General features: G+C 35.8%; 1 protein-coding gene and 1 long non-coding RNA gene across 2 annotated transcripts; both read right to left on the reverse strand.

Moving 5' to 3' along the window:
• Positions 1-601: 601 nt before the first annotated feature.
• On the reverse strand, positions 602-3,868 carry LOC149780889 (uncharacterized). The gene is made up of 3 exons (XR_016414923.1): positions 3,740-3,868; positions 3,178-3,284; positions 602-724 (listed from the first exon to the last, which is right to left on the reverse strand). It is a non-coding gene; the product is annotated as an uncharacterized LOC149780889 (long non-coding RNA).
• A 513-nt stretch (positions 3,869-4,381) lies between these two features.
• On the reverse strand, positions 4,382-8,251 carry LOC149780890 (uncharacterized). The gene is made up of 3 exons (XM_089936243.1): positions 8,125-8,251; positions 5,647-5,955; positions 4,382-4,623 (listed from the first exon to the last, which is right to left on the reverse strand). Exons 2-3 carry the CDS (start codon positions 5,936-5,938, stop codon positions 4,382-4,384), a joined length of 534 nt encoding a protein of 177 aa, XP_089792369.1. The 5' UTR covers positions 5,939-5,955; positions 8,125-8,251.
• Between the last annotated feature and the right edge of the window lie 2,336 nt (positions 8,252-10,587).

Genomic DNA, 10,587 nt, shown 5'->3' on the forward strand with positions numbered 1-10,587 from the left:
TTCGTCACACTTGTTGGCTATTCACTGCAAAATGTCTGTGATGTCCACATGCTTTTATTCGTAAATTTTGTTTTGCGTGTGAACAATTTAAAACGGAAAACGGACATTTAACAGGTGAAACTGTCTAATAAGTCCGCAATAATTATTTTCAACCTTCTTCATTGGTGAATGTAATATTGTCGGAAACAAGACCAAATATTCACACCTTGTCTGGTGAATTTCCTCGGCATATCATGCTCTCTCTCTCTCTCTCTCTCTCTCTCTCTCTCTCAGTATTCCTAAACAGGACAGGACAGTGTGGTATTTCCCATTAGTGCCGATTTCGGTTAAATTCGTACGTTATATCTTATTACCTTGTCTACTGTAGATTGAGTAAACTAAAAAAAAATAAAACATATATTACACGAGTAAGTGTTCTATTTTTCAGTTTTTATGTGTGTGTGCGTGCGTATGTGTGTGTGTGTGTGTGTGTGTGTGTGTGTGTGTGTGTGTGTGTGTGTACCATGCAACATTTATATGATGCTACTGATTCATACAGAACAATACCACAGCTCGTATAACAAATTTGTAAACGATTGTTAGAAAATCGTAAACTACCATACCTCATTCCCCTATGTCCAGGAAATGTGTGCCGTATTTCGACAGTGTCCTCACATGTTCCATCTGCATTTCTGGTGACGTTGAAGGTCTCAAACTGTAGCCGCAGTTTCCCGTCTTCAGGGCCCTTTATATGAGAATCAAATATAGTTTGTTTAATTTAAACACTATTATTCTATGAAAATACTTTTTAACCAAAGTAATGGTCTTGAAATCACAGGAGCATAGAGAACGCAGCGTTAACGCGCTCGTTTAATGCGTATGCGGTCGCAAGTTTGCAAGGTTCAGAGTACACGAAGTCGCCAATCCAAGGTTGATGTGTTGCTCCCTGCTTTCAACCTAAGCATCACCAATCGGAACACCCACTGTCTTTTCCGTTAAGTCGTTAAAGAAAGCTCAGATATAAATTTGCCCCCATTGATAACAGTATTTGGAACTACTTTTGATCACATGACATAATATGGTGGCAGAAGGAATTAAAGTCACAATCCGAACAGTGTCGATCTTTCCTGTCGCAACATATGTGGTGCTCTGCACATGAAGTCGAATCAACAAACTTATCAAATTTATATGTGTTCCTACAACTACATATTTCCTACAACTACATCTGAGGTCATTCCTCGAATTGACCGAAAATGCTGAGAAATGTTTCGATTGAAATTATCGACGGTGCCATGGAGGATACAAACGATGCCACCCAGAGTTAGTATGGCCATTGCTATGGTATGTCTGACTCCCGTAACTATCTCGGCCTGTAAATATCAGTTAAAATAGTTATTGAAAGCTAATACAACAGACTGATGACAGGACTACGAGAGCATGTGCTTTGAAAGCTACTACAACAGACTGATGGCATGACTGAGAATTTTGTCTATGTTGTTCAATGAACATAACATGAATTCAGTTAACGAATAACAGCCCACTTTCACTTTCTAACTATTATTTAAGCAAATGTTACATACATTCTTTTACATTAACTGTTTAACGGTATTTAAGAATAGAAAAACCGTCGAACTTGGGATTTTCAGGAATCGGGCACATAATTCTAGACAAATTATAATAATTAGTTTAGCAGTTAAGATATAGTACCGTCAAATTGTGACTTAACAGAACATATATTCAGATGTAACTCTTGCATGAAAATGCACACAGAGCAATATCATTCTTGGATGGGACACACACTTAAATTAATAACTCTGGTTTTTGGTCTAGGATACACAATTAATTGCTCCACTGTTGGCTCTTGGATGCACTCATTCTTAGTTTCATGAAAAATATGTCCTAATAATACAAAAATGTAAACTCCCCAGACTTGTTATTTTAAAGATAATTTTGCAAAGCTGTCACCATGTATTTAAGTCTCCACAGACTTGTTTTTTAAAGGTATTGTAGCAAAGCTGTCACGATATACATGTCTCCACATACTTTTAAAAAAATGTATTGTAGCAAAGCTGTCACCATGTATTTAAGTCTCCACAGACTTGTTTTTTAAAGGTATTGTAGCAAAGCTGTCACGATATACATGTCTCCACATACTTTTAAAAAAATGTATTGTAGCAAAGCTGTAACCATGTATATAAGTATCCACAGACTTGTTTTTAAAATGTATTGTAGCAAAGCTGTAACCATGTATATAAGTATCCACAGACTTGTTTTTAAAATGTATTGTAGCAAAGCTGTAACCATGTATATAAGTATCCACAGACTTGTTTTTAAAATGTATTGTAGCAAAGCTGTAACCATATATATAAGTATCCACAGACTTGTTTTTAAAATGTATTGTAGCAAAGCTGTAACCATGTATATAAGTATCCACAGACTTGTTTTTAAAAGGTATTGTAGTAAAGCTGTCACGATATATGTAAGTCTCCACAAACATTTTAAAAAACGTATTGTAGCAAAGATGTCACTATATATTTAAATTTATTATGTTGGGTTTTGTCAGTCTATGTCCGCAAAAGCAAACATGTTATGTGAGACTACATTTCTCAAGATAGGAATCAATTGATAGTGCATCTGTTTGCTAACAAAATTGAGTGGAATTCTTGGAATGATTAATTGTATATACTATCACGATATTTTGATGATGTTTCCCTCTTATCTGTGTTACCTTTCCACACGATGAACTCTTGCAAGCATTGTACATCGTCATTTCATTATTATATTAAATGTTCTGGCAAATCTGTAAAATTTATCGTCAAATGCAACCATGTGATTCAAATATATGCAGCGTGTTTATTTTGTTTTTGCTTTTAAATTAAATCAAATATGGAAATACGTTTCTTAAAATACACAACCCAACTCCTATCAAGTGCTCCATTGAAACACTTATTTTGGTGGGTTACTTACTTTTGTAGGTGACTTGTCAACACGGCATTTAATATTCTTAAATATAAAATGCTTATGTTACATTTCATTTAAATGTTTCTTATTTGCTCGAGATTTCACTGAATTTTCTGTATCTTCCTTGATAATAACAATCTGAAAAATGACTGACATTTTTTCAACACGCTACACACTCGTCCGATTTAATGTAGTATGTATCCTCTTTCAAAGAAAGCAAGAAAAACGACAATATACCTTAACAAACCAGGTGCATTGTTTCGCATTATCATAATTATTGGGATAATTTGGGGTTGTTATGGTCAGCGGTATGCCTTCAACAGCATCAATAAGTCCTCCACAGTCTAGAAAGCAAATATGCAGTAGTATTAGTTCCATGTTATATCCCCGCATACATTTCTTCTGTGATAATTCCTTAAATTCTATGGACCTTGATCCATCTTAAATGAAAAGACAATATACTGGGGTGACGAAAATTGAATATTGGGCTAGTGTTTCTTTTTTGGTTCATGATTTTGAACATTGTTTCTACGAACATTTCTTGTTAAACGAGCAATCTAGGAAATGTTATTTGAATAATATAATATAATATAATATAATATAATATAATATAATATAATATACCCTCTTGGCATTGATCCAGTATTTTTTTACACAGAGGGTTGAATGAAGTTTGTTTTTTCTTCTTAGAATTTCGTTTGATATTAATATAAGCTGAAACCTATGTTGTCTAGGTTCATTTTGCTGTCCTGCTATTTCCTTTTAACATAAAACCATGAACTATATGTAGCGTACATACCCTGTTTGTAGGGATAGTAGTAACAAATGTATAGTTCCTTGTAGCGTTCGATGTTGCTGTACGGTTGACGCGTGTATGGCGCGTCCCCAGATCTGCCGTCGAGAGTTGAGTTCCTTGTGTTGAAGAAAAAGTAGCTATCCAAGACACTGAACATTCCTGAAAGCATGCGCTTTATATTTAGTAACGATAATTTGGACAACTATTTGATTTAATTATATAAGATACTTAAAACTAAACTTTGATGTAATAAATTTAATTGATTATTTCAAATATTTAGCTGATACTCTAATTAATAAAAGGGTACAGTATGTGCTCTCATAAATCGAGTAATATGGCCAAAGTTTCTTTTTTGATAACTGTTTAACGAGGACATAAGTGATATTTCAGTATGACGCGTTGAATGTCTATATTTTAAACCTGCACAAAGAAATTAACAGTTTCCATCACGAGATGGGAAGACCTCAGAGTTTAGTGAAATATCGTTAAATCAACGTACATGTATCTGAAGACAGTTATAAGTATCCAGACAGTGTCAAATCGTATTATATCATATACAGTAGTTCCACATGATCATCAACGATATCTATGTTGAAGACATGGCAATAAACATACAATATGTAGAAACAAAAATGTCGAGTTGGTTCAAATTTGGTAATTTACGGCACCTTCAACATCTATACAGTCTCTGTTATCCTTTGGATAGAGAATAAAAGGTACAGCATTAGGAAGACGAAGGCTCCTGAAGGAAGAATTGTCGGTCCTGCAACAGAATTCCATCTTTGTCGCATTGGGCTCAGAGAACACGCCGTCAGGAAGATGTCCAGAGCTTGTGGTTACGCCAGCAATATTGTAATCATCGTATTGAATGTAACCTTCCCGAAAACCTGAGACAGAAAAATTGAAATGGGGATAAATTCTAATTTAATAACTTCTATACAAGATTAAAGTCTTTTTAGTCGTGGAAGTTTTCATTGTTCTTGGGTACACATGAATTCACTTGCATAAAAATCCAGTAAATGACGGGTGTAATAAGCCATTAGTCTCAGGTTTCCTGCTTTAGAAACTTTGTATTTGCCAAGAAAAAATTTAAACAGAGAACCAGTAAAGAACTGTATAGAAAACAAATTGCACCATCAAGCCCAAGACAAATTAGATTAATGAATTCCACTGAGACTAGATGTAGACAGTGCCCGTCGCTGCATTTACCTGCCCTATCTTTACGATTTGTGCCCGATACTAAATAACGTTCAAAACTACGGTGACAGTTTATATGTTTCGGCACACTATACCTTCAATGAATATTTAGTTTCTGCAATATTATATATTGCTTGGTGAGTTATAAAAAGGAGTGTGCGAAATTGATATTATTAATTATCTAAAATGAACACTAGCAAGAGTAATTTAAAAAATAATTCTCAAGGTAAAATATTAGTTCATCTCTTAAATTCACATTCGCTCTCCATTCCCTTTTTGCATTTTTGTTTTGTTGACACAAAGGTGTCTTATATTAAAGTGTGTTGCTAAGAAATTTTTATTTTTTTATCGTATGAACGGCTGCATAGATAGTCTTGTTAAACAACACCGAGGTTGAATAAACAACGCCATCGATTTCATAGGCTGCTTGATCTTGAGGTCAGTCTTGTGTTTAATAACTGTCAGTGTCAATTTGGATATCATGCTGTACGAAAGTTTACGAAAACAAGGATCAAATGACTGTACTGAGATATAATACGAGAAATAGAGACGTAAATTTTCGATATGTTTTATATCTTTCGAAAACACCCTTTGACAAAATATATCAAAAGGAAATCAGTTTTGTTAGATTCTTTGACACGAAACAAAAGATGTGGTTCATATATCTTATTAAATAAAGTGCTGTAGAAAATCGGCACCTTAAGAAAGGTTACCTTTAGGACAAACTCCACCAGCCTTATGAATACAGAATGAGCCTATCATCCCTTGTGACCAATCTGCCTGGTTAGCTGGATCACCGACAATCGTGGTATCCCGAACACAGAATTCCTCCCGAACATAGTTAAGGACGAACTCCCCAGCTGCATGGAAAGTTAACGAAGTTTTAGGGAGAAAGTTATAACCACTGTAGTCCTTGTATCTCTTCACCGTCCCATCTGAGTGGAAACCCTGAGGACACCCTTCCACTGGTTTCAACAGAGCAAAAGGTTCGTTTGGCCAGCTCATGCTCTGCAGAGATGTGTCTGAATGAAGGAAAAGGATATACCTTTAGATATGATGCAATTAGATCGGACGGAAAGCTAAGGAAGCAAGGGGAAATAGTCATGAATTAGGCCTGTATTAAAGTATAGCAATACAAATTAAAACCTATGATAACGAAAAGTAATGCCCTCACCCACCAATGATCAAGGATGTAATTATCTGCCATAGTGCTTGAAAACGAAATGCATATGTGCTGACCAGATAATGAGTTTGTAGTGAGGTGTGTGTGTGTGTGCGTGTGTGTGGTATGTGTGTGATTTGGATTTTTAACGTAGTTTTAACAAGTTTCCAGTTATATCGTAACGATGTCTGCAGTGTGGCAGCTGGGGCATCATGCCGCAGACATGTAGCATCATGTTCCACCCAGTCACATTGTCCTGACACCAGCCTTACCGGTCCTAACACCAACTCTTGATGCCGAGCGCCTAGCGAGGCAGCTGTTAGTAAAGTTTTTATAAGTCTTCGGTATGATTCAGCCGTGGTTCGAACCCGCTATCTCACGCATCCGAGGCGGACGCTCTAACCACTAGGTACTGCAGCGGTCTGGTAGTGCGGCATCGAAGCTGTCTTTCTTTCTTCAGTGAACAGAATCCACGAAGCAAAGGCAAGAAACGTAATTATATAAATAATCAATATATCAATCTATTGCGACTTCATGCACATATTTTCCTATCATTTGCAAGAAGACTCGTTACAGTTCAGTCTTGGTAATAAAAAGCGTCAAGAATACATGACATAATATCAATGGAAAAAGAATAAAAGAAAAATCCACTTTACACACCTAACCACATTCAAACTGTTTATTTATATCACGCACAAAGTTGTCTTTGGATGCTGCAATGTTTTACATACATATTTGATACGTCATAAGCAAGAGCAGAAGGTACAGATTCTGTGCAACACCTACTGCCACAAAATCTGGATAATTAATGATACATAAATTTTGATGACAGACGATTAGGAAGCGAGTTAAAAGACAGTCATGCATATTTGGACTAATTGGAGAACGACGTTGCTCAGACGTATGTTTCTTTAAGCGTTTCAAGCATATTACAAACTTTTTAAAAATTATACATAATGAAGGGTGAAAAAAGGAAATAACCCGGAATCATTAAGCGTTTAAAATTCCTCGAGAGCACATGATTTCAACATGTCATTGTTCTTGTTCAACTACAGTTTTTAAAAAAATCAGTTTTAATAGATCTAGAGAGAAAAAAAACAACACGCAATTCAGCAATGAACACAGTTTCAATTGATTAAGCGCAACACTGAAAGTCACAAAGCCTCCGTTACGTCAAAAAAGTCGTAAATGCCAACGGATCTGAATAAAACTGAATCTTGAAAAATATTGATACTAAACATAGTTGGGCTCCATCGAAATCAAATAATAACGACGTTTCATCACATTAGGAGCCATGTAATGTCTCCGCCGAACTGAGAAACCAAACCATTTTCCACACGTCTACGAATTAATGATGTAGGTCAACTGATTCCAGTCGAAAGCTGGATAACAATATTTGAAGTCGTCGCCGTTGTAAACATAAGAAGCCAACACCACGTTTCAGCCCAAGTTTGCACTAAAGATTATTCCAGTGCCCCAGCTAGTCATCAAAATACTCTTGAGTCTTATTTTTAATGCACGCTTTTTTGTCACATATCCGCTTTTTTTAAAAAGTGGGCCAGCTTTTCTTCATCTTCTCTCCAATAAATGTGTGCGCCACGTGTGAAGGTTGTTATTAGATTATTCACTAACGGAATTTGTCGAATGTATTCACATCACTACTTCTGGGCACAATCTCGAAAAAGAACGGAATTACGAACGACTTCGTCGATCGCATTACGGGGTTTCCTGCTATTTCTGATCTGAATATTTGAACGTCGTTTAACATCTTCATTATTTCGAGGGACGATTTATGTCCGATAGCCTTTAAAGCAAACCATTACCTTGCTTCCAAACTTTAATTAATTTGGAAGAATGGTGAAATGCGCAATACAAAATACAACCATATTATACATTTCATCGGCCCCGACTAATTTTATTTAGCATGCTGTTCTCATTTCTTCCGCTACTCAGAATGCTTCCTGTGATGAATTATTTACTGAAGTTGTAAATTCGAGTGACTTATAATACAATTTTGAACTTTACAGACCTCTGGGTTCGATGCTCTGACATCCGTCCTTTGTGTTCAGTCCGTCAGGACAGCGGCACGTACATACTCCACCAACCACGCTTAGGTAACCTCCATTAAGGCAGACTTTAGTGAAACCCGAACATATCGTCCCTGGCCAGATGGAAAAGTTAAACATACCCTTCAGTTTATACATAGATATTAAATATACGTAAAATAAGGTAAAGACTTTTTAGCCAGAATTATCAAAATTGTTTCATTTTACTATTGCTATTTATGATAGAAAATCTTGTAATCTTATAAGGTACACTTTTAAAATTTCACTTTAAAAGATAAGCTTTTCTGGTTTCTAAAACTTGTTAGTGATTTATTTATTCATTCTTAGCCCAAAATTTCAAATTCATTCCCATGTTAATAAAACTGAGAGATCCATCTTTATTATCTGATACAGACAGAACGTTCGAATTTATTCAAGCTATCATAAGTATTCCGGAATTACACTTAAATAACAATCTATCTCGTACATAAATTAAATGGGTTCGTTTGTCCTGTTACAATTCCCCCCCCCCCCCCAGGTCTCATGTCCTGGACATTAGAGAGAGAGAGAGAGAAAGGGGGGTCAGCTAACTATGTTCATTACTTGACGAAAATAGTAGTTATGCTATTTCAAAGAACATATAAATGTAAGGTGATACCGCTCAAATTAAGAGAGATCTGCACATCTAACGCCGGATAAAAGAGTTCTGTATCTCCATCAGCTTTCAGGTCTAACAGATACTCTAAATCGGGATCTAGAAACGTCAGCACATGCTGTCCAGTCAGAGAAAAGGTCTGTAAACAACCAGAACAGAGAAATGAACTTTCAAGACAAAGTCAATTGACATTTTACGAACGAAAACGTGTAGAAAAATTCTCGTTCATATAATGAAGTTATCTTCGGGGACACGTTTATATAAAGGATACATGCCCATACAGCCCCACCAGGATCCTTTAAAACACGTTTCACTCGAGGATACCGTTACGGGGGAAATGCTTCCATACAAAATAAATGTTGTTCTTTATGGATGTCAAATTTCGCGCCGGACAGGCGGACAGACTAGCGTTGCGACATTTGAGATAGTATAATAGTAAAATCTTTAGGTAATTTATAGTGTAAACAGTAGAGCTTTAAAGTGTAGATAGTCACAGTTTGTCGTGGGGAAAAAAAACCAACAATCTAGCAGGTTGCCAAGACTCTGCGGACTCCAGCCAGGGATTATTTTAGCCTCGGTTCTGTTCTTTTCCTTACAATTGTTGACGCACCGTGCAATAACATTACACAGACCATCCTTGCGATCTGAATAGACTTATTTATTGGAGTTGATTTTCGTTAGGAGGCAGTGATAGTTTCGTAAATTGGCCCCTGTCAAATTTCGTAACTTAAGCATACGGTTTGACTTTTTCGCTTTTATTGTTTAAGAATTAAAGATATGCATATACTACTGAATTAGGTTTGTTGGGCTTGAGCTATTCTTGGCATGTACAATTTCCAAATTAATTTTTAACAATGAAATGCCAAAAGTCGTCCAAAAAGCGAGCAGTAGACACGTGGGTTCAAGTTAAGTGGAATATCTATAAAGAAACAGCCTGGATGGTAACTATTTCAAATTGCTTTTTCAAAACTGTTACATAAGGAAACGAGTTGCATTTTGGACTGAGCATCACGTCATTTAAACGGACCTCTAGACATCATAAAATTCATGCATGAATTCGGGGCTGGGGTGTATAAATTTCCTTTGCTGTGAGCTTCCATTGACTTGTCAGGTCAAGTAAACGATTTTCTTACATTTTGTTTTATTATAGGTATCTATAATATAGAATATATCGACATTACAAGTGGAATTAATTTTTTTAAATAATTTTTCATATTACGCAGGTTGATGTGGCATCATATATGTGCATACAACTTTAATTCCATTGATATGAAGTAAGCATAACCCACAGTAAACATCTATGATTAGTAATCAAATAAGCGCACCTGATATCGTAAACAAACAGCCTAATAATGTCCCATCGTATAACTAGAAAAATAGTAATCAATAGAATTAGGACAATAGTATTCAAGAGAATTAGGAAAATAGTAATTGTAAAGTGTCGAATTTGGAATAAGTATTGAATCTTAAAGTTAAATGCATTGAGCATTACAATTTTATCACATTCAAGCCAGAAAAGTCTTTGTGAAGAGTCACTTCGACCTTTCCTTTTACCCCCTCCCCATGTAAGTGTTAAACATGAAAGGCCAGCATCTACGACAAATTGAGATTAGACCGGGGCATCGCAACGCTGTCCTGAGAAACTAAACATTTGATCTACCAACCATAACAACTTAATAGGAACCCATGTCAAATAGTCATTTTCAAAGGGAAATCGATATGCAACGTAGTTCAGAGATTATATGGATCCAATACCTGACAAAAGAAATGATTATCTTAAGAAAAGAATTAG

The sequence above is a fragment of the Sinohyriopsis cumingii genome, chromosome 16 (genome assembly GCF_028554795.1).
Source record: "Sinohyriopsis cumingii isolate HCF-2022 chromosome 16, ASM2855479v2, whole genome shotgun sequence".
NCBI classification, from domain to species: domain Eukaryota; kingdom Metazoa; phylum Mollusca; class Bivalvia; order Unionida; family Unionidae; genus Sinohyriopsis; species Sinohyriopsis cumingii.

Excerpts from the sequence above, each read along its gene's own strand:
- LOC149780890 (XM_089936243.1), bottom strand. The coding sequence starts at position 5,938 with ATGAGCTGGCCAAACGAACCTTTTGCTCTGTTGAAACCAGTGGAAGGG. Across the intron at positions 4,624-5,646 it reads TGGTGGAGTTTGTCCTAAAG|GTTTTCGGGAAGGTTACATT; the intron begins GTAACCTTTCTT and ends TTTCTGTCTCAG.